Here is a 22,910-nt window from a genome sequence, read left to right as displayed (position 1 = left end):
GCCGTCTATTTCACGGGTATTTTACTCCGAAGTCTTTTATTTATTTTTCTTCTATTTCAGCTCTCTCACAGAGTAAGATTTGATTTTTTTTTTTCCTTGTATGAAATTTAAGTTCGTAAATATATTTTGATACAAATGATAGGTCAAATAGCCTAAATTAATATAATTGAAGAAAAATAGTGCTCAAACTTAGTGCAAAAGGACAGACTCACTATCCGACTAATCCGACCTAAACCACGTTCGTAATTCGGACGTATATATATTTTTGTTTTTTCTTTAATTTGAAGAAAAGAATTAGTAAGCAAAAGAGAGGTGGGCGAGTTGGCCGAGTCTTGAAGCATCATCCATCGTGCATGCATTTTGTGCATTTTCTTTCAATTTTCAACTTTGCATGCACACGTCTCCTCCTCCCGAAATTAACAACAACCGCCGATCCAGCTCTCAGCTCGCCGAAATTGGACTTCAAGCATTTCATCGCCTCGTTTCTCACGAAATCGGTGTTCAATCGCTCTGTGATTGAAAAGTCAGAGTGGTAGCAGACTGGCCGCCCCTTCGTTTTACTCGTGTTTGCTCGAATGAACTAGTTCTGGTTCTGGTTTCGGTGAAAGCTGTGAGCTCGAGGTTTGCTTCCTTCTCTTTTATGTCTCTCTGTTCGTAGTGTTGCTGATTTGGACCTCTTAGTTGGTCAATTTTGTGTTTTTTGGCTTTCTCCAAAATTATGAGGATTAGATTGGGGATTTATGTGGATTAGTTTCCGATTGGATTGAAATTTGTTGAAATTTACAGAATTTGAGTGCGAAAATGGAGCCGCGCACTTGCGTGAACTCAGCTTGCGGGACCTCGAGCTCGATCGAGTGGAAGAAAGGTTGGGCCTTGCGATCTGGAGGATTCGCCAATCTCTGTCCCAAGTGCTGGTAATTAATTCACTAACTTGTTTAATAGTTGGCTTTAGCACATAATGTTTATGTAATTCTTTGGCTCTGGATTTGGTTGAGTTTTCTGTTTTTAAATTCATCGGCGTATTGGATGTTTCAATGGATAGTCTTCTATTTCGACGTTCTGCTGTGGTTTTGACGGCTACATGCTAATTTTGGCCGTTGCATGGAATTTTATTTTTTCAATTTTTCAATTTTATTTTTTCCCGATTTTACTTTGTTTATTTTGGCATTTTATTTGTTGATTTTTCTATTCTATCTCCTACATCGGTATTGTTTCAAACTAATTGTATTATTCATTTGAAAAATGGAATATAACACTTCATATACAACTCAATCTTATTATAAAAGTGGTAATTAAAATTTCGCATTACCACTGAATTAAATGGAGCTAACCATTACAAAAGCGACTAAAGAGTTTTGGGGGAAGTTATGGCTAGAACTGTATATGTTGTGTTGAGATTATTCCAGGCATTTGAAGCATTTCATTGCATCCACGCATGAGGTTGTGGGATCTTGGCCAATAGAAAGAGAAAATCTAGATTTTTTTCTATATAAAATTTGAAATGGCTTCATGAAATGAAATACTTATGACTTGTATTGTGATATGAAATTTGTATCGACTCTAGGTCTGCATATGAGCAATCAATTTTTTGTGATATTTTCCACTCAAAAGAATCTGGTTGGAGGGAGTGCATACTATGTGGCAAGGTGAGCATATCTAACAAAGAAAGGATTTTCTGTTTGGTTTCCAGACCTCTCCTCCCCTTACTTTGGCTCATCCACTCTAATCAATTGCACCTAATAGAATTTGTTCTCTGCAGCGTCTCCATTGTGGATGCATTGCTTCAATGTTTCTGCTTGATCTTCTAGATGGTGGTGGTGTGAAGTGTATAAAATGTGCAAAAAGTTCAGAACCTCAACCTGTAAGATCAGTTTGTATTGGTAAATTTTGTAAAATTATAATGATTATTAAGGCATGGCTGTCCTAACCCTAACCTCAAAAAGATGGTAGATGTTGTTCGTATATCTTTCTTGCTAGAAGGAGTAATATAGAAAGCATTAAAGAACGAGTACCATGGTCTGAATTTGGTCAATATCACCAATTTCTTGTGATGTTCACTATCATCACATTACTGTTGGTTATTTCTTGCATTGAAGACTATAGTGGAATCATACTGCATACTGAAGTGTACTCTTATAGTTTAGTTATTTATGATGATTTTGAAACTTATTCACACAGATTTTAAGTGATGAAAAGCCTGATGGACTTGGAATATCCAAAATCAGTGAGCTGCAACCAACTGCTCAAGACAATCAATTGGATGGAACTAATGTTGAAAAATTGAAGCTTATTCAGTTGGGAAATAATAAAGATTGTAATGGGTTTAGGAACTTGCTTCAGTTTCAGAACAATGACGCAAATGGGTTATTGCAGAAAATGAAACATGCCGATACTCCACCTCCTGTGGGGGAAATTGGAGGCACATGTTTATCAAACTTTAATCTGGCATCCAATGGATCATCTGAAGCTCCCAAAGCAGAAGTTTTCAAAGCAAACTTAGGGATAAATGATATCTATGACTCACTTCCGCAGACAAATTTGAGTATGTCCCTTGGTGCACCTTTGGGAAAAGCAAATCCTGTTCCTGCTGCCATTTTTGATGAAAGGGAACACAGTAAGACATCCTCTCCGCTCTTACCAGGAGCTAGGTCTCGCAATCTTTTTCCAAAGCCCCCAAAATTGGCCCTTGGTGCAGGTTTGGAGGAAAATTCTACAATTGCTTCACACGCACGTGTTGCAAGGCCACCTGCCGAAGGACGGGGGCGGAATCAGCTTCTTCCCCGCTATTGGCCCAGGATTACAGACCAGGAATTACAGCAAATATCTGGAGAGTATCCATGAAATTGTTTTGTTCTCATGTTAATTACTTCTTGACCGAACTATACATCAAATGTTTGGAGATTCTTATTTTTAATAATTATCCATTACCTCAAACAATGATTTCCTTAACTTTGATGTCTTCAAGTTCAAATTCCACAATTGTACCTTTGTTTGAGAAGATGCTAAGTGCCAGTGACGCTGGTCGAATTGGTCGTTTGGTACTCCCTAAAGCATGTGCTGAAGTAAGTTTTTTATTTTTTCTATGCTTCTGTTTATTAAACTCGACATTTCACTGATATTTGCGGTAATCTCCATCATCTTGATTGTATTCATTACTATTTTTTTCTTTACAAGACTTTGTTTCAATCAAATCTGAACCACCATGCAGGCATATTTTCCTCCCATTTCTCAACCCGAGGGTCTTCCTTTACGGATTCAAGACGTGAAGGGAAAAGAATGGGTGTTTCAGTTCAGATTTTGGCCTAATAATAACAGTAGGATGTATGTTTTGGAGGGTGTAACCCCTTGCATACAGTCCATGCAGTTGCAGGCTGGAGATACTGGTACTTCTTAGCGACTATATTTATTAAGTCATTCTTTAGCATATCTCTGTCTCTCTGTCTCTGTGTGTGTGTGTGTGTGTGTGTGTGTGTGTGTGTGTGTCAGTTGCAGGCTGGAGATACTGGTACTTCTTAGCGACTATATTTATTAAGTCATTCTTTAGCATATCTCTGTCTCTGTGTGTGTGTGTGTGTGTGTGTGTGTGTGTGTGTGTGTGTGTGTGTGTGTGTGTGTGCATTCCTGGTTTTTTCTGGTTTTTTTTTCCAGGGCATTCCTGGTTTTTTCTGGTTTTTTTTTCCAGTCCACTGGAAGGCCATTTTGGACCATGGACTACACTACATGGCATGGCATGGGTTCGTAAACCCTTGATTATGGTGTATTTGTTAACAAGGAAACCTGTTTGGTGGAGATATTTTTTACATTACTTCTTATGCGGTTCTTTTTAATTAATTTTGCCACAGTGACTTTCAGTCGTATGGATCCTGAAGGAAAACTTATTATGGGGTTTCGGAAAGCATCAAATTCTGTTGCAATGCAGGTAAAAGCCTCTTTCATTTTTCATATTAGCAAAATGAACAATGTATTATTGATATGAAAATTATTAAAATAAACAGGATACCCATCTTACTGCCATTCACAATGGCGCTCACTCAAGTGAAACTTTCTTTTCGGGTGTTTTTGAGAACCTTCCTGTAATAAGTGGTTACCCTGGCCTTCTTCAGTCACTGAAGGGAAGCATGGATCCCCATCTAAATGCACTGTCCAAACACTTGACTACAGCTAGTGGTGATATTAGCTGGCATAAATCTGAGAAGCAAGAAGGGAGGACAAGGGAAGGCATGCTGCTGCCATCATTACTTGTTCCCGAGAGGAAAAGAACTAGAAATATTGGTTCCAAGAGTAAGAGATTGCTCATCGATAGCCAAGATGCTTTAGAGCTGAAGCTTACTTGGGAAGAGGCTCAGGATTTGCTTCGTCCACCGCCAGCTGCCAAGCCAAGCACTATCATGATTGAAGATCTTGAATTTGAAGAATATGAAGTAAGTGATGTCATTGAAATTTTTTCTTAAACATCAATTTCCTGGTCACTAGGCAATGTATTGTTTTTGCTTATATTTGCAGTCATTTCTAATTATAATTACTTTGTTGGTCAGGGAAGTGACCACTAATAATCCTAAATTTCTGTTATTTAGGAACCTCCTGTATTTGGAAAGAGGAGTATTTTCATAGTCCGGTCAACTGGGTAAGACTTGCTTTATATTTAATATGTATATTTTGCTTCTGTATAATTTTAGTTTGTAAAGTAAATCATGAATGACTGGTTCAACTGTTGTGGAACCATACACCATTTTAAATGTTTTTTTTTTTTTTAATTCTAAGAAAGATGCGTGTCTAGTGGAAATGTACTAAGAGCAAACTGTCTCCTTTGTCTTTGTGCAATTTGTCTTGTTCTGATACAATTGAATATTTCTGCTTCTTTAGGGAACACGAGCAATGGGCGCAGTGTGATAGTTGCTCTAAATGGCGAAGGTTGCCAGTTGATGTTCTACTTCCATCTAAGTGGACATGTGCGGACAATGCTTGGGATCAAAGCAGGTTAGCAGTAGGTTTCTTCTATGAAGGTTCCTGTAGTAAAAGTACCGCATGTCTCTAACTTTGTCTTGTCAGGCGTTCGTGCTCAGCACCAGATGAATTAGCCCCGAGGGAACTGGAAAGTTTTCTCAGACTGAGTAAGGGTATGTTGCCACCTTATTTGTCTCTCTTAATGTTTGAGGACCAGACAACATCTGCTGCTTAGTTTACTTTATCACAAGGTGTCTCCACTTATGCAATGTTTTGATTTGCTTAGTTTGCTAATCTGTTATGGTCCTGAGTCTCCCGACTCCTGTGGAATTTGCAATCTTTCGTAGATTTAAAAATACAATTAGGAAATATTTGTATTAACTTAATCGTTTGCTTTATAGAATTCAAGAAAAGGAGAACGGTGGCAGACAATAGGCCAACCCAGGAGCATGAATCTTCTGGCCTTGATGCTTTGGCCAATGCTGCAATCCTTGGAGACAATGCGGCTGATCCAGGAACTGCATCAGTTGCTACGACAACAAAACATCCCAGGCATCGTCCTGGCTGCTCATGCATTGTGTGCATCCAGCCCCCCAGTGGGAAGGGCAAACATAAGCCTAACTGCACATGCAATGTGTGCAATACCGTTAAACGCCGTTTTAAAACCCTAATGATAAACAAGAAGAAACGTCAATCAGAGCGAGAGGCAGAGATTGCCTACAGAAACCAGCATGCATGGGGCCCTAGGGATGAAGCAGAAGTAGACAGCACTTCTAGGCACGTATCGTCGCATGTGGATCCTTCAGACAACGAGGCCAGGTCTGCCAACGAATCAGATTCCAAGAGCCAAAGCAAAGTGGCTGAAACTGGGAAGGGAATATTAGACTTGAATTGCCATCCCGGCCGAGAAGGAGAGCTGCAAGCAGGGCCAGACCATGTGAGTATGATGTCTCTTGTTCAAGTAGCAAGCCTTCCTCTTGAGACATATTTAAAACATAATGGTCTTACCAGCTTGATGTCTGAGCAACAGGCAACTAGCTCAACTTCACATGTGCCGCCACAAGCCACTAATGAGAGTGAAGACCAACATAATGAGAATCAATGTCAAGAACAGGAAAGTGGCGGTGAAGAAAGGCCGGATCAAGGCCAAGATGACCCTCTATGATGAAAATCCTGTTTCTTTTTATATAAAAAAATTATCAACTTATTTCTTGTATAATTATAGACTTTTATGTTTGTTTTCCTTGGTTTGGGATATTTTTTTTTAGCTGAGAGTGTGAATGTGCGAAAAAATTATAAAATTAACTTGTATTATAAAGTGATTGGTCTCTCTTCAAAAAATTAAAATATTTGGGGTGAATATTTATGGAACTAAATTATTTGCTGTGTACATTGTTGCTCAAACCCTTTCTCTCAAAACATCTCCCAAAATCCTCTTCCCCAACGCAATCTATATAAAATTCAAATCCCTTCATATTGGATAACAAAAAGTATATTTGACGAAGCTGGAAGTAAGTATATCCTAATTCATTATAAACATATTATCTAAACACAAGTTGGACGTACATAAAGCGATGAGGCTTAAAAAAAAAAAAAAAAAAAAGCTGAACCGGTTGAATTGCGTAGTAGAGTAAACGGAAGCTAGATGAACCCAGAAAACCAGGCATGCACTATATCTACAAAAGGGCATCCTCTCTGTTTGACCATCTTGCGAGATGGTAAGGTGGAACCACATCTTATCTTCTATATATTGTGTTGAATCACAACAACAAAAAAATAAAAAAATAAAAAAAGAAGCACATTATAGACAATCAAAATCCCTCAACACTAGCCCTAGGAACTGCTGATGATGATTTCCGGCTTTGCTGCCGGCCTAGCTCCTCCAAAGTGAGGGTGGAGGAACAAGCACGTGGAGGAAGGGACATAGGTAGGGCAGGTCGTCTTGTAGGTGAAATGGATGGACGGGCTCTTGATGGCGGCGAAGGAGAGAAACTTAACCGAGGCACAGGGGTTACTATTCCGTTAAGACTGGGCGATCTTGACATATGTTTTCCAGCAAATGCTGGCTCTTGCAAAGGAAACCTACTAGAGTACTTCATTTCTTGTACGATTTTGAGATGCTCAACAACAGTTCTCATTGTGGGTCTTTCTGATGGGTCCTTCTGAAGGCATCTCTGTGCAATGTCTGCCACAGCTCTAGCTGCTTTGGCTGGGAAGCGGCCCTTCAGCTGAGCATCCATGATTAGTGAAAGTCGACAGTCATCAGCTAGGAAAGGCCGGCTCCATTTAACTAAATTCCTCTCTTCCTTGGGATGACGGCTGTCAAGATTCCTCCGACCAGTGAGTAATTCAAGAAGCACAATCCCGAAACTCCAAACATTGCTTTTTGGGGTGAGCATTCCTCTTTCAAGTGTCTCTACTGATAGATTTGCCACTGCCTGGACAATGATAAGAAGAAAGGGATTCAATTGAGAGACTTAAAAGATCATGTTAAAATTTAAAGTTTGTGGGAACAGCGAAGGCACAAAATAAAATTAGTGCCCACATACAAAATTTGAAGACTTACAACTAATCTGAAAAGAAGCATTCAACTTACAACGGAATTATTAGAGATCTCTGCCTCAGGAATATGGCCGACACAACCATATCCTGAAAGCTTTGCACTAAAATCTTTATCAAGCTGTATGTTGGCAGTTGAAAATTCATTGTACATTGCCTGTAGATATGAAAGATAATTCAATCATCACATAAATGTACGGATACATGCAATGACATTATTATTTAGAAATTGAGTTGCTCAAAATTTCTAAACATTATGAGCAGTTTGACACTGGTGAATGTGTAAAAAGTGATGTATAAAGAAAAACTTGAAATCTAAACTTCACAATGTATACACACATGAATGATCTGATTACCTGGAAAGGCCCTTCTTCATGCAAGAAAGTAAGACCTTGTGCAGCACATAAGGCAATTTTCATTCTTGTATTCCAGTCTATTGGGGGCTTGTCTGATCTTCCATACAAAAGCCGGTCCAAACTTCCATGAAAGAGCCTCTCGTAGACCAACATTTTTTGTTCTGAACCCTCACGTGCATGGAAACCAAGCAATTTACAAAGGTTTGGATGTTGCAAAGATGCAAGGGTGTTGATCTCATTTATGAACTCCTTTAAACCCTAAACATTATAAATTAAAAAAGAAGAAAAAAAAGTGAGATTATTTCACAAACCATCTGAAGTGTAGAAGCAGAGGCAAAATGCTAAATATGATTAGGTTTGCATTGTTCTATAGCACAAGACATATAATCAAACATGTGCTTAGAAATCAATGGAGATGAATGCGAAACACTTGCTTTGAAGAAAGGATATAAAATTTTAATAACAAAAACTGCAAAAACATGAGATGCTACATATGTCCTCAATTACCTATGCTATGGTAACATAATCTATTCTTGCTACACCATGAACATTGCACAGCATCTACGGAGTACATTCATACATTGTAAATGGATGAAAATCTCAATATTCACCCACAATCGGAAGTAGTTTCTAAAGTTCAATTATCAGCCACTATAAGGCAATCAGGGACCAGAAAACATGAGAAAACTGTAATCCACATCCTAATAAAATGAATGTTTATAAGTTACCTGAGTGGATGGGTGAAGGCGAGTAACAGTAGCTTCAAATTTTTTCGAACTTGTTGAATCATCTCCAAAGGAAGCCTTGTAAATAATAGACGAAAGGCCTTCTGACATGCATCGGTCTGAAGAAAAATTGTGACAAGCTGATGCTATTTCTTCATATAAAAAGTTCCGTAGTGTTCCAGTAGGTAGTGTTCCAGCAGGCAGTGCTCCTGTAGGAGGCAGTGGCAATGGTCCAGAAGCATAGAGAGGGCCGCTAGTAGTCACTGACTTAAAACTTCCTGTAGTCCTCAGTGCAGCAGCACCCTGAGGTGATGGGAGAGGAAGAGGTTGGGGAATTGGGGACGGCTGTTCTTTTATCGTTCCGGACCGGTACTTTGAGTCTTCTGGTTCTTCATATTCAACTGAAGAGAGAGCCTCTTGGTCTGCTGCATCAAGGGTCGATGGAGCAGATAATGCCCGTGTTCTATTGTTGGTGGCTCTGCTATTAACCGGCTGAATAGGTTTCACTCTGTTCCTAAAACTCGGGGGTGCAGACTGTAGCGAGCGGGTCTGTACTTGGGGTTCAGGCAACGTAGCTGGCGTTTGCTCCTTATGGTTAGGGACACGTTTAATATAAATACTCTGCTCAGACTTTTTCTTCTTGCTCTTCAAAACTGTGAAGCACCCCATAGTACGTTCAAAACTTTAATCTGTACTAGGTGGCCTATCTATCTGCGAAAGAGAAACAAAGTGCACGAAACTTAAAGCTTATAGTAGTTAAGAACTTTATGAATACCAAAACTAAACCAATGAACCCAGAGGAACTCTTTGACCAAAGAAATTATGTCCACAAATCAGGTAAAATTTGGATTGGCAGGTAAGAAACAAAAGAAGCCAATTTAATTGACTAATAGAAGGAATATACATCCTCTCATAAAAGGATATAGTTAATCCCAGTGGCCCAGCCACCAGAAAGGATAAAAACAACAATTATTGAGAGCCTCCAATTATACAGAAATGTTCTGAAACAGATACATGCTACTGCCAAAATTTGGAATGGGGAAATTGGGAAAATGATAAATGAGAGAGAACATATCCTCATAGAAATCCATGTCATGAGCAGCAATCTGAATCACATCACTTAATTCCCAAATCTCCCAAATGCCAACTTGGCCATTACATATATTCTCTACCAATCAACTATGCTGCAAAATTTCAACTCAACAGAATCGAGATACGAATCCCATATCAATTCTGCTCCTTTCAAAAACTGACAAAATATCCAATAATCAGCACCCGCTCAACTTCACAAAAATACCAAGCCCAGATCCATAAAAACCAAAATTTCACAAAATATATTACATGAAAACCCACAAATTACAATTGGATGATCACTGAGGAGCTACCAGTCACACAATATAAGCATATCGGCAGCAAACCAACAAAATAAGCAATAGACAAATCAGGTGCCCAGAATTTTTCCAGAAAATATCAACCAGAAAGAAAAATACCCAGAAAATTTCAAAAAAATTCAAGCTTTCATTGAATTTGAAGAACAATAAAATGAAAATACGTAACCATTAAATACAAAAAAATAAAAATAAAAAAAATTACCAGCTTTCATGCAGCTTGGGATGGGATTGAGAAAGGGAAATGGTGTGATGGGAATCTGTGGCTTCGATTTGGAGAAGAAAAGCGCACGACAGGTCAAAGAAAGCAGATTGGTAAAGGTTGAGAAGTGTGAGAGAGAGAGAGAGATTTTAGAGAGGGAGAGAAAAGTAGAGAAAAGATGTTTAGGAATATTAGAATTGGGGGAGAGACAGAGGGAAAGATGGAGGGAGAGGGAGAGTCTCTCAAAGAGAAATGGAGCCCAATCAGCACTGGTCAAACCTACCAAAAACCAATATTTAATTAACATTAAAAAGTATCATTATTATTATCCTTAAAACAACAGAAATGGCTTTCTCATTCCAATTTTGACAATTTTACCCTTTAGATTCTTCTTCCCTTATTTAGGTTGGAAATGTGTTCCAAATGTCATGCGCCTAGAAGGGTAGAATAGGTTGCCCCTGTTATAAAAATGAGAATTTTTTTGCTCATCATCTTAGTAGTGCTCGTTGAAGGGTTTAATTTTTGAGATATGTGCAAGCTTCCCACAAATTAAAGAAGGCACATAAAGGTGTTGCCCGGACTTAACAAGATTTGAACAAAATTGAGTGTTGTTTGTATCAAGGAGAGTATAATATTAGGAATAGTTGTCTCGCTCATGTGAGACTGTCAATTATTGATTTACTTACACCAACTAAATAAGTGATTATTCATAATATCACTATCACTCTTATCAATAAACTTTTCTTCATTAAAATTAGAGTGTAAATAAAAACTTGCTCATAAAATTTGCATGAACTTTTTTCATTGTTTTTTGAACTTTAAAGAAAGTGGACATGAAAATAAGATTCCTTTGTACTAGTACATGCAATAATTGTTGTACTGCTGAAAATGGGCAACCCAATTTTCAAAGTAGTACTTGGGAAATGCTTAATTTGTAGAAGCATGAATTCTTGGTCAAAATTATAGGTTCCCATTATATTTAAGTAATGACCATTCAGATTCAGAATTGTCTTGCAGTCATAAAAAGGTTACGTATCAAAGTGCAGGGATACATACATTGCACTCAACCAAACATATTTTCGTGACGGAGAAAAAAACCAATTCCTGCATACCAAAGTAGAGGGTAGTTTGGACATTTGAACATTGGTTAAACATGGCAACAAAACAAGAGAGGGGGGAGCAGAAAGCATGACCAAAATGGTAAATTCAAGGAAGCAGCTCGATTTTCAACGAAGCGCGCCTCGATTGAAGTGACATCCCAGTCAAAGTTTGGAAATTAATTATTATTATTTTATTTGTTTTGAAAAAACAAAAAATCAGAAAAGAAGGGCATGTTTCCAGTGTGGGTCAAAGAGACCTATCTCGATAGATCTTTGACTCGCAAGCCGTCCCGTCGGATGAGCGCGTGGCGGGAAGATCGACGGTCGACGTGCGGCCTAGAAAAGGACACGTGGGACCCACTGACATCAACATACTTTGTCCTTATGATAATGTACAGTAGGACTAGCATTTGTTGTTGTAGGGAAGCTTTTTTCACGCGCCTGCACGCTTAGAGAGAAGTACTTCCCCTACATCATGAACACCATACGTGGGCACTTGTGCGGCCCCTGGCCCCACCCTCCTTCTTTAACACTTTACACTGTTCATCTCTTTAAGCCCTTCAACTATAATAAAGTTGTGAAGGAGAGTGTGATCCATTTTATGGTTGCCCTTTGGCCATCAATGCTCAACTCAATAATTTCAAACCGTGCCCTAGTTTCAAATTTCAAACCTATTGTGATTCTATTGTGTGAATTTATACCTAGGGTAAAAATATATTATATTAGTTGAAAGAATTATGTTCTTCGTAGGCACGGCAGATTAATGAATTTGAAACGACTAAATACAACGTAACATTAAGGATAGTAAATAAGACCGGTCAAGATTCGGGTTGATAACAAGTCATCTCTTTGATTTGTATAGCTACAGCTGGGGTAGCTGCTCCTCCTCCTGCCGCCTATTCAGCTCCTCCGGCCGAAGCAAGATCAAAAAATTTGTTTTATACAATAGATGTGTTGATTAAATTGTTGAGTGGATTTAGAAGCTCTTTTGTGGTTTGGTTGGTTGCAAGCTGAATCTAGGGTTTTTAAGTTCGAATGGCACAATTTCAAGCTCCAATCCGGAGCCTGGTTAAATTGGGCCTATTAAGATGTCTCATTCATTTGGGCTCCATCTTATAGAACAAAAGTATGCAATGCAATGCAATGCAATCCAGGCCTCCACCAATGATGTTGGCCCGAGCAAAAGTTGAGAAAGGAAATAAAAGATACATCGAAAGATCTAAACTTGTAGAGATTATGTCAAATCAAATCAAGAAAATATGACAGGGAATATCAAACAGGTAAATCAAGTTAAGAGTTTGGACCAAGCCCCACGTATTTTCCCACAATACTTCAAATAATTGTTAAAATCAAGCACTGCTGGACTGGCAAATGCGGCAGCAACCATTAGAAGCAGCAAGATGACCAAAACTCTGATGATTGATTGAGGTAGAAATGCAAGACCTCCATTCACCAAATTACCCGCAGAAATTAATTCCTGCCCAAAAAAGAAAAAAAGTTATACAAGAAAAAGATTTGATCTTTATAAATGAAAGATATGACATATGAATTACCTCATACGAGAACCGTTGAGGTTTCTTGGTGCTGCGAAATCGAAACTTCTTCACAAATATAAGGAATTTGGATTTCAGGGTTTCTTTCTGCTGCTGCCCAGGAACTAATAATGATGTGAATTGTGAGTTCTTTTTCGTTTTTTGATGCCCTGTGGATTCTGCATTTACTCCGAGAAAAAGCTTGCGGAGCTTGAGGGAAATGGAGAGTCGATGGAGCTTCCAAGTGGAGGGCGCGATTTGGGTTGCTTTCAATTTGAAATGGAAGTTCTTAGCTTTGGCTTGAACGCTGATTTTCCATGCTTGCTGCTTCTCTGCTTGCATTGTGGAAGAGCTGTATCTGCTCTGTGTCTTCGCGTCGTGTGGACCTTACTAGCCGTTTCCCGTGATTTTGGCTTTTTCCACTATTTCAAAAAGCCATTGATGCCTTGGATTCGGCCCAATTGTTCTGGATTTTATAAACTTGGGCTCTATCAAGCACCATAATTTTCAGATGTTGGGTGCGCTGATCAAACTTCTGAGGGCATGTAGAAACCCCTTTAAGAGAGTTCGAGCTACGAAATTGTCTTGTGTTCTAGATGGATTTTTGTTTGGATCGATTAAGGGAGTGAGGCAGCCGAAGTTATCTAGAAAAAGAGTTAACAAGCGTTACACCCTCGAACACGTTTTAGAATTCACTGGGCATGAGAGAATCTTGTCTGCTAAAATTTGATCATTACAAGTACAACTCAAAAAGGCTATGTACATAGTAAACTTCGAAAACCCTAAATGTTTCGTAATGTCCTAAAGATGTTCAAACTCGAAAACCCTAAAGATGTTCAAACAAATCGAAAACCCTAAAAATACTTAAACAAGCTATCTTTGCTATGATTTCTTGTCCATTTGAATTGCTTTAAAATATTTCCTTTATTATTGTATGCATTAACATATCTTATCCTATTTTATTGAGATTTGGTGTACCCTAACAAATCTAATCCGTATATCTTAGTACAAAAAAGAAATATACACCCCATATCCAGGCGTTGCCTCCATCTCCATGTAAGCCTATGAAAAAGAAGTGACTTCATCTCCATCTCCATATAGATGTTGGGTCTGCTAAAATCCATAGCCATTAGCCACCTTCCAATTAGTGAAAGCTCTTGATTAGATACAAGTACTGAAGTACTTACAAAAGAGACCCGGAAACACGAGGTGGGTGGTCCCTTGTCCACTTATTATTGATGCCTATTGAAAGGACTTCATACAAGCCTTGCTAGCTATGTGACACCAATTAAAATTTACAATACAAGAGCAGACAACCCTTACAAAAATGTCGACATTTCCCCCCCCTTTTTTTGGCATAAATTGCAATCTGAAAGGACCAGCCTACTATAGTAGAAAAACTTTTTTGTAACGGAAAGATCACTGTTTTGTTATCTTGGCAAATAATACAATGACACATAAAAACATTATCTCGCATATCATTACGCTATTGATTGAAAATAGCAAAAAGTATTATTCCTATTGCATGAGAATCTCTTTCACTTCACCATTTACAACACTAATATTGCATGCAACTTTCTTAAGTGCATGGACCAATACTCACGGCCTGAATCAACCCAAAAGCACTAACAACTTCGTGATATAACTAATTCACTCATGTTATGTCAAGTATAGCCCATCGTGTGCTCTTGTTACAACGGTGTTCTAATGCAGCACTGATTAATTGTTGCCAGGGTGTTGAAAAAGAAAACAAAAATTAGTGCGAAACCTCACGGTTTTAAGCTTTTAGGGAATGAATTATCTACTTCTCTTGATTGATATTTACTTTAGAGTGAAGCGCCAAGTAGGAAGAGGTAGATCCTCATCTACACAGGCCCAGTACGGATGGAAAAGTTTTGGTTAAGTACAAAATAGGAGAGAGAGAGAGAGAGAGAGAGAGAGAGAGTGGGAGAGAGAGCCACTTTAGTCGTGGATCAGTTGGGTTTGAGATAAGCAAGCAGTGATGGGAATAAAGTCTGTTCCAACTCTCCATCCTCTAGCTGTAAAACTGGACCACACTTGAAAACTAACCCTAATCCTTTAACTGGTCCAGCTCCACATGATCAAACAATTATAGTTTAATCATAATTATAATTTAAGAAAAAGAAAAGAACTTGGTTCTTTCTAAATTCTTTTCTAAAATTGTTTGATGATTTACTGAAACATTTGATCAGAAAAGTACACCAGAAGACGATTTTCATCAAAGTGATCTCATCATGCTCTGTACAAAATTACAAGCTAAAAATAGAAACCTCCAAGCATTTTGCTAATTGCTACTTTGGTCTCTCCTCAAAATTAGATCAATAAGCTTCATACTGTAACCTTGAACTATTTCTACCCTGTAAAATTTTGAAGCTCCACCATAAAGTTCTCGACTTTTTTTTGTTGGCAGGTTTAATTTAACTTGCCTGCTCAATGACTATGACAACTCTGCCTTGCTGGTTGGGCTCATTGGTTGAATTTGATGGCTCTGCTGCAGCAACAGCAGCAGCTTCTTGATTTTGGCTTGCATCAGCAGTACTGGGACTATTAGTCCTGGTACTCTTTTTGGGATGGTGCAGTTCAAGCAGTGAATGTCGACAGTTTGGGCAGGACGAGTGGGACAAAAGCCATGTATCTATGCACCTCACATGAAATCCGTGATTGCATTCTGGCAGCACCCTGACTTTTTCTCCATCTTCAAACTCTCCAAGGCAAATTGGGCATTCTGTGGCCGGAATTTCCACGCCGGAGCCATAAACAGCAATTGGGATCTGGCGCAAATGGCTCTTCTTCAGGCCTGTGGCTGCCAACCTTGCAGCTGCTTGTTCCGGCGTCTCCAAAGCAAACCTGTAGCTGCAGCGCAGGGCACAGCGGACAATTGAGTTGAGCCCAAGTGCACATATCAGAGCACATAACAGGGCTGCCAATATGATCACCATGTTGGAGTCAAAGTTGGCCTCGCTAATGTATGAATCTGCTGTCCTGTTCCCAAAGGACGGCGCCGTATTTGGCTCTGTGCCGAGTAGATGTCGATGCATATTTCTGGTGGGTTTTTAGCAGCTTGCTTGATGAGATTGAAGTTGAAAAAAATGAACGGAAAAAAACAGAGAAAGCGAAGGGCTCTTTGGTTACAGAGTCGGTTCTTTTCTGGTGTGAAGAACAGAAAGGTGGTACTTGTAGGTCGTTTAAGTTACAGAATTGTTGTGAAGATTCCAGCTAGAAAGGGACACAGAAAGAGCATATCTTTATTTGTTTATGAGAGTGGCTGTTATCCGAATCAGAGACCCTTTTTCAGCTGCTCAACGATTCTCAGCTTCTTAATCAGAAATGGTCCTCTTTAGCAGGATAGAAATTTCCCTCCTCTGGAACCACAACCAAGCAGAAAAGAACCTATCTTGACTGAAATCTGGAGCTAGGAGTAACTTTGCATAGTCATCATCTTTGTCAAGAACCCAGAAGAGCCAAAAGGACCAGAAATTTTCTTCCAATTATGTGAATAAGAAAAGGTGACATGCCCAGCTCTGTATTTGAGAGAGAGAGAGAGAAGGGCTAATGCCTATGCAGCAGTTGTAGTGTTTGAAGGGGTCAAGTTGGTCCAAGGAGATGTGCATTTATGCAGCAGAGAGATATAAAGTTGGGGAAAAGTGAGAGAAAATGGTGTCAGCTTAGTCTACCTAATCATGATTAAGAATTTTAATAACCCTTGATACTGGCTCTAAGATCTGATCTTATTAATCCCCTGTTGTGCATCTGTAAATAGAGCCAAGTAAATCCTATGTGGTTTCTACTAATCATAAACTGTTTGATGTATGATCTGTGCTTGGATGCAGATTCAGGCATAGTGGAAATTTTTGTTGCCAATATCCAATTCGGTTGTATGTTGCTTTTGACATCATAGGGTACAGATGGATAAGTATGATATCTGTTTAAAGGAAAAGAGAAAAAGATTTTTTTTATTTATAAAAAATAACAGAAAATATCTGTCTAGCTTTTCCTCCTTTACTGCCTGCAAAAGATACTTATGGTCACGCATTTGAACTGATGTTATGGGTTATATATGGAAGGAGGGTTCGTTTCATCCTATTTTTAAAGGCTACCTTAACCTAAAAGATGGGTGACCTACTAGCATCTCCAAGTGTTTGCAAATATCTATATAGCTTTTCCCCCTTCTCCCCAGGCCTCCCCTTCCTGTAGTGTTGATAAATATGTACTTAATCATAATTCCTTATGAACACAGGCATATGCTTCTAGGTCCATGTTAATATGTTATCATATTCTCTGCTTAAAATGATCTTATTTGTCACGAAATCAATAGAATTGAGCATAAGAAAGAGTTCAATGCCATTGTGAAACCACTAAATTGATTGAAAATAGATCATCTATGATCCGTTGATACTTCTTTAAAATTGTCATGTTCGTCTCAGATATATGTCGGAGTCTCACACTCACTTAGCATTGGATTCGTCAACATTTTCTCTCTACTATTGATTTCACCAACATTCTAAGGCTTTTCTTATTTTTGATAAATAAATATAAAAAAAGGTTCTAAGGGATTTCATACATGAGAGAAGAGTCTAATGCACTCAAAATTCAAAGCCTGAGCTTTTCCCCGTTCTGCCCAAGCCACCCCGTTGCTCTAATGTTAATATATATGTACTTAAAATGTTGTCAAAATCACTAAATCCATAAAAAATAGATGATTCGATTTCTTTTTAATTCTCCCAACCTTTTATTTGACCAACATTAAGGAGTCTTAACTACAAGATTAACATCTACTAACCTTATCGTGTGTCGGTGGCTATGCTTTGTTTGTTCTTTGTTGTATAACATAAATAATTTTTCTTTTAATTTTTTTTTTCTTGTAAATAGAATAGACTAGAGTCTAGAGACCCCACCATTGATATCAAATCAGAACATGTAGGTTAGGGAAGAAAACACCGGGACAAACGTTGATCAAGGGGCCAAGGTGGGGGTTGGGGGGTTAGGGTTAGGCTGTGGCCTGGCCCGTGATGAGCGGGACACATCTTGATGGGGCCTGTTATGTCAGGCATAGCTTCTGTCGCTCGTGGTGGGGCCCACTTTGGGGGGAAATTTGAATATTTTGTAATGAGATTTGAAAGGGCATTTGGTGAGTGATGTCTAATAATATAATAATATAATGAGATTTGAACTACTTCACTCACCATAGCTCCATCATATCCACATATCCTTCCTCCTCATAAATCCTTGTTGTTCGGTTTAGGTGGGAAAAGGAATGAGAGACGGTTGGCAGTTGAAACAACTAAAGCAGCACCACCATAGCTCAACTCAGCATTCATTGACTGACTCACTTGGGCCCACCCCTCTAGGGCTTGGGCTTCGGTCTTGCTAGTTGGGCCGGAACCTTTTCATGATATTCCAAACGTGTCGTTTCACTTCGTAATCATCACACTCGTTTATGATTCTCATTCAAATATTTGGAGATGGTGAAAATTGAACATGGATGGGTCTATGGCTTGTGAAGAAGTTTCTTTTAAACATGTTTTTACGGAAGCTAATTTTACTGCTGATTCTTTAACTGATTTAGAACATGGCCTTTCTGCGTCACATTTGTGGGAGGATGGATTGTCTTTGAATTGTTAGATTTCTTTTTATTTTGATTTGTTTGTGCTTGCGTATCCTCGTAATTGCCGGTTGTAGTTGTTTTTCTTTTTCTATTAAAAACAAACTTAAGACCGAAGTTTGGGACCATATAAGTGCAATTTACTTGATTAGAGAGGAGTTATGACCCCAACACTATGTGTGTAATGGGTCCTATGTATATTTGTCTAGAGAATTAGAAGTGGGGATATGGAGGCAGAGAATGGTAAGCAGCTTCCGTTCCCAATCATTAATGTGAGTCACTCTTGTTCACAATTGACTAGGGAATAAATTTGACCAATGAGGGTTCCAGTTATGCATGGTGTCAAGTAATTCATTGGGGAAATGTCTCAATCTGGTAAGTTCATCTACTGCTTTTTACTTTAAGGTGCCATAATTAGCAGCATTCAATTGCTTGTTCCATATTCTTTCTCCTTCTTATAACAGTGAACCAGACACAGCTAGATATATATAATAAGAGAAAAAACCTAAACTTTTGTCCTAGGCGTCGAGAAGGAAAACCATGTTTTAGTTTGATTAACTGCAAACCCCACACTGGTGACTGATCCAATGCTAATTACTTTGGTTAAATACTGAAGCTGCATAGATGTTAAGAGAAAAGATACATAATTACTAATTCAACAGTAGATAGTCACAACAAAGAAGCTGATTTAAACACTGGGGAAATCAAATCAGCCAGTATCAAACTAGAAACCTAAACACCAAGTAGATGACATAACAACTAGAGCAACACCCACTGAAACCAACAGCAGACAACTCCCAAAAGCGGTGCACGAGCCAGCCAAACCAAAGCACCAATTTATTCTTATGCCACTAGTTCAAGCTGCTGGCTTCCACAGAAACCTCTCACTTGATGCTGCAACACACAGAACTTGGTTAAGAACATAATAATGTACCTAATCATAATGAAAATATAATCTAATTTCATAAGAATGACTGGATTTTTTTCATACCTTTTGCAGTCAGTAGAAGGAGAGATCTTGTAAGGAATATTGACCCCACACTTGCCAGGAAGGCCAGCGGCAAGCCCAGCATTTGCATTGGTGTAAGGGATGCCATTGACGGCTTGCTTCAAGCAGTTGCAGATGCTCTGGCGGTCAGCTGTGGTCTGAGCCAAGCTGTAGAGAGACCTGACCCCAGTGCAGCAACTAGGGTTCAACGCCCCACCGTTTGCCACGTAGTTTATGCATGGGGTCAGATTGTTCACCACCTGGCCGCATGACACAGCTGCCATGGCCTTGGGACCACCAACCGCCATGCAGCACATCACCGCCACAAGGCAAACGAGCTTGAGGAGCTGTCCAGAGCTAGCCATAACGACGTCGTAAGTAAAGCTGATATATTATCTCTTTTGAAACTAACTTTTGCTCTAGTATTTGGAGACAGATACTGGTGGCTATGAGAGGGCTGAAGGTATGCTGTTTATATAGACAATGGAAGAGCTAGCATGTGAGCCTGTGATCTTGGGGCTTTGTTTGTGCTACTTGGTAGTTGGGAGGAATTGAAAACTTCAGCGGAGTTTTGTTGAGGATCTTAAATGCTAGCACTTGGATCGAGAAACCAAAATTCATGTCTTGAAATTAAATTTGCTGTTCTCGTTTATGTCTGCTTTGTACGGGCTATATAATAATACAATATAAAAGTTCATTCACACACCATATTTTAGTTTGGGAATGCGTGTGAGATTTTTCTCTTGCCCAAATGCAAGCAAGCCCTCATCAAAGGTCGGCCGGATTATAAATGTCTAAATTACATAGGGCTGCTTTTGAGTTTTTACTATTTCAAAGTTATTATTTGTATAAAGAATTTAGTATTTTTTTGTTTAATATTTGTATTATATACTCTTATATATATATTTTAATAATACTTTTATTTTTCATACATATCTTAAAGACTTGGTAAAATATATGTTTTTTTAAAAAACAAACATACAATATGTACATATTTTTCATATTCATGTGTATTTTACAAAATTTTCAATAATACAAGTAAAATTCACATATTATACACATAATTTTCACAAATTATTGAATAAAAATAATATATATATATAAAAAATTTAAATATATTATATTAAATATTAAAAGTTAAACAGAATCATTTCCCTTAGTATACGAACTGGCGTTGTTTCTTGCATTGCACACACCAAATTACAGCAAATAAAATAATGAATCCTGGTGGCTCAAGAAGTAAACATGTGGGAGCAAAAATTAAGCATCAAGTAACAAGCCACTTTTCATGAACCTTAAATATGAGGAAGTGGAAGGAATCAAATAATATGATATCCACTATCATAGAATATGAAGATAAAGATGGGATATGGGACTTGGAGTCCAAGGATTTAGTGTTTATAAAAGGCCAATTAATTTCCTAAGTGTCAGAGTGTTTTTTTTGCAGGTACTCCCTTTTCATTGATGGGAATCAAAGATGGTGTCCGGCTTCTCAACATGGAATACAAGATTATTTGTTGGAGAACTCGAAATTTCATGCTCCAACAGTTGGTGCCGTTTGTAAGAACCGTACAAAAAGCCATATTAAGGAGCAAGGAACACTGTATAATTGAAGGCTCCCCCGTGCTACAATGGGGGCAAGAGTTGACTCCCCCAATAAGAGAAGAATTTCTAACTCTTTATCTCTCACAATTTAAAGATTGGATGAAAATATTGCATTCTATGATTGCACTTCTCCATACACTCTGAAAGTTTTATGTGGGCATTATCAAAGTCTTTGTTATTAACATTGCTTATTGCATCATGTAACAAACGGATTGAATTGGAGGGCACATGCTAAATCCTTCGAAAGGGGATATTTAATTCCCATTTGATTATCTACATAGTGTAATATATTGTGGGTGCCAGATTTTAATCTCTCTGTTATTATCACAAAAACATTAATCATCACAAGGATATACTCGATTGTCATTCTCACGGTCATACTCATGACAACTAATTCTTTTGTTGTGATGAGATGGGGGCAGGCGGTTAAATGCTTCAAATGATCTCGCTTGATTCTCTACTAAAAACAGGGACATAATTAACATGTTTTGGCTGCCCAGATTCTTTATTATCTCAAAATACAGGATGCAATTGTTGGTTGAAATGTTGTCCCCATATGTGCACATTTGTCCGACTACAATGGGGTGTTGTGATTTCTAAACTAACAAAGACGCCAGGAGAACAGGGAATAGCAGCAGACTCTAAACTGCATCTCTTGAAAATGAGGAGCCAGAATGCCAAAGTTATACTTGGATGTCGACGACACAGATAAGAACCATCTCATTCATTTTGATCAGTTTAGAATTAAATGGACTTGGTCGTTCCTCTTTGACAAAAAGAGAAAAACGTTGAGCCACTAATTTACATGGTGCATAGAATCTGTTTCTTTGAAATCTGGATGCCCATCTATCCAACAAATGCATATCAATTTTATGTGATTTACTACACTGCATTGTGTTGGCGAATCCTATATAGTTGTATTAGGAGATATGCCCATGTCGCCGCCACACACTAATAGGCCACACACACTAATGGCACAAGGGTTGGGGTCATCTATGTCTTGGTAGAAATGTCAATATTTGAAATCGCACGCCTGTCATATCTTTCTTGCTTATGAGAACATTCGTATTTGGAATTGCTCAAGTATCGCGACCTCTGAAATCCTTACTTGTAAAGAACTATCTAGAAGACAAACAATGCAAAAGTAAGGAGCGTTTGAAACACATGCTTGTCGGTGTGCGTTCAAAGCTTCTAAGCCAATGAAGATATTCAAAATTTCATTTCGGAATGAAATGAAGATACAGGTAAGATCTTTCTCATTCCTCTGAAGTAGTTTTTTTTAAAAAATGCAATCCGTTCTTTGGCAAAGAAAGAAAAGAGGATATATTATGTTTATTTGGAATCTAGGGAAAGTATTAATCATGATGTTACTTGCTGTTTAATATATACCAGCACCTCATCTGATCATTTATAGCAGCTGTACACAATGAACTTGTGCTGGGGGCATCTTCTTCCCGGTGGTTGTGGCTAATTAAAATGGCTTCTAATTGTTACAAATTACGTACAATAAATGGAGAGCCAAGATAGCTACTTTTTTAATTGTTGGTGAAGCCAAGATGGCCTCAAAGATGTATGATTAGAAGCTTTTAAATTGATTATATATACATCTGACAAATGCATTTGGGTTTGGGAGATGAGAACAATTGCATGTATGGCTCTATAAAATGCCTGAATTTGAATCTAGTCATATGCTGCTCAATATCTAGATACTACTAAGCCTACGTATTGATTCGTACATAGTGAAATTTTACTGTACATTCAAACTGATTTTTGTTGATGAAATTATCGTGTGTGGTGGGGGCAGCTACTGCACCACTCAAGATAAGCCATAATCCTATTTCTATATGGTGGCAATTTATGAAGCCCAACTAACGACAAAATCAACAAA

General features: G+C 38.4%; 5 protein-coding genes across 9 annotated transcripts; 1 reads left to right on the top strand and 4 right to left on the bottom strand.

Annotated features, from left to right (window-relative positions):
• On the top strand, positions 266-6,323 carry LOC18772013 (B3 domain-containing protein Os07g0679700). 5 transcript variants are annotated; one of them, XM_007208300.2, is made up of 14 exons: positions 266-621; positions 787-914; positions 1,565-1,646; positions 1,760-1,861; positions 2,179-2,831; positions 2,966-3,062; positions 3,209-3,383; positions 3,843-3,919; positions 3,996-4,421; positions 4,575-4,624; positions 4,864-4,977; positions 5,050-5,117; positions 5,346-5,881; positions 5,975-6,323. In XM_007208300.2, the coding sequence occupies exons 2-14, from the start codon at positions 802-804 to the stop codon at positions 6,107-6,109; spliced, it is 2,628 nt and encodes an 875-aa protein (XP_007208362.1). In that variant the 5' UTR covers positions 266-621; positions 787-801; the 3' UTR covers positions 6,110-6,323. The 5 variants fall into 5 exon arrangements, with proteins under 5 accessions (XP_007208362.1, XP_020420752.1, XP_020420751.1 ...); XM_020565163.1 differs by having other exon boundaries at positions 267-621; positions 4,104-4,421; XM_020565162.1 differs by having other exon boundaries at positions 269-621; positions 2,374-2,831; positions 5,346-6,323.
• On the bottom strand, positions 6,452-10,439 carry LOC18773366 (probable serine/threonine-protein kinase PBL1). Its single transcript, XM_007204950.2, has 5 exons — positions 10,178-10,439; positions 8,588-9,295; positions 7,860-8,117; positions 7,541-7,660; positions 6,452-7,382 (listed from the first exon to the last, which is right to left on the bottom strand). The coding sequence occupies exons 2-5, from the start codon at positions 9,251-9,253 to the stop codon at positions 6,756-6,758; spliced, it is 1,671 nt and encodes a 556-aa protein (XP_007205012.1). The 5' UTR covers positions 9,254-9,295; positions 10,178-10,439; the 3' UTR covers positions 6,452-6,755.
• LOC18772903 lies at positions 12,503-13,179 on the bottom strand. Its single transcript, XM_007206389.2, has 2 exons — positions 12,828-13,179; positions 12,503-12,751 (listed from the first exon to the last, which is right to left on the bottom strand). The coding sequence occupies exons 1-2, from the start codon at positions 13,146-13,148 to the stop codon at positions 12,560-12,562; spliced, it is 513 nt and encodes a 170-aa protein (XP_007206451.2). The 5' UTR covers positions 13,149-13,179; the 3' UTR covers positions 12,503-12,559.
• On the bottom strand, positions 14,967-16,694 carry LOC18773067 (RING-H2 finger protein ATL74). Its single transcript, XM_020567511.1, has one exon. It carries the CDS (start codon positions 15,863-15,865, stop codon positions 15,245-15,247), a length of 621 nt encoding a protein of 206 aa, XP_020423100.1. The 5' UTR covers positions 15,866-16,694; the 3' UTR covers positions 14,967-15,244.
• Positions 19,024-20,038, bottom strand: LOC18773525 (non-specific lipid-transfer protein 3). The gene is made up of 2 exons (XM_007206086.2): positions 19,421-20,038; positions 19,024-19,323 (listed from the first exon to the last, which is right to left on the bottom strand). Exons 1-2 carry the CDS (start codon positions 19,780-19,782, stop codon positions 19,314-19,316), a joined length of 372 nt encoding a protein of 123 aa, XP_007206148.1. The 5' UTR covers positions 19,783-20,038; the 3' UTR covers positions 19,024-19,313.

The sequence above is a fragment of the Prunus persica genome, chromosome G6, assembly GCF_000346465.2.
Source record: "Prunus persica cultivar Lovell chromosome G6, Prunus_persica_NCBIv2, whole genome shotgun sequence".
Lineage (NCBI taxonomy): Eukaryota > Viridiplantae > Streptophyta > Magnoliopsida > Rosales > Rosaceae > Prunus > Prunus persica.
Note: the sequence above shows the minus strand (reverse complement) of the source record. Positions and strands in the feature narration are given on the sequence as shown.

What these genes read in the sequence shown, in the direction of transcription:
- LOC18772013 (XM_020565160.1), top strand. Translation starts at nt 802, where the DNA reads ATGGAGCCGCGCACTTGCGTGAACTCAGCTTGCGGGACCTCGAGCTCG. An exon ending in TCCCTAAAGCATGTGCTGAA is followed by an intron (nt 3,063 to 3,208) that starts GTAAGTTTTTTA and finishes ACCACCATGCAG; the next exon opens with GCATATTTTCCTCCCATTTC. An exon ending in AATGCTTGGGATCAAAGCAG is followed by an intron (nt 4,978 to 5,049) that starts GTTAGCAGTAGG and finishes TTGTCTTGTCAG; the next exon opens with GCGTTCGTGCTCAGCACCAG.
- LOC18773366 (XM_007204950.2), bottom strand. Translation starts at nt 9,253, where the DNA reads ATGGGGTGCTTCACAGTTTTGAAGAGCAAGAAGAAAAAGTCTGAGCAG. An exon ending in GCCTTCACCCATCCACTCAG is followed by an intron (nt 8,118 to 8,587) that starts GTAACTTATAAA and finishes TATAATGTTTAG; the next exon opens with GGTTTAAAGGAGTTCATAAA. An exon ending in AGATCTCTAATAATTCCGTT is followed by an intron (nt 7,383 to 7,540) that starts GTAAGTTGAATG and finishes ATCATTGTCCAG; the next exon opens with GCAGTGGCAAATCTATCAGT.
- LOC18772903 (XM_007206389.2), bottom strand. Translation starts at nt 13,148, where the DNA reads ATGCAAGCAGAGAAGCAGCAAGCATGGAAAATCAGCGTTCAAGCCAAA. An exon ending in CTCAACGGTTCTCGTATGAG is followed by an intron (nt 12,752 to 12,827) that starts GTAATTCATATG and finishes TTTTTTGGGCAG; the next exon opens with GAATTAATTTCTGCGGGTAA.
- LOC18773067 (XM_020567511.1), bottom strand. Translation starts at nt 15,865, where the DNA reads ATGCATCGACATCTACTCGGCACAGAGCCAAATACGGCGCCGTCCTTT.
- LOC18773525 (XM_007206086.2), bottom strand. Translation starts at nt 19,782, where the DNA reads ATGGCTAGCTCTGGACAGCTCCTCAAGCTCGTTTGCCTTGTGGCGGTG.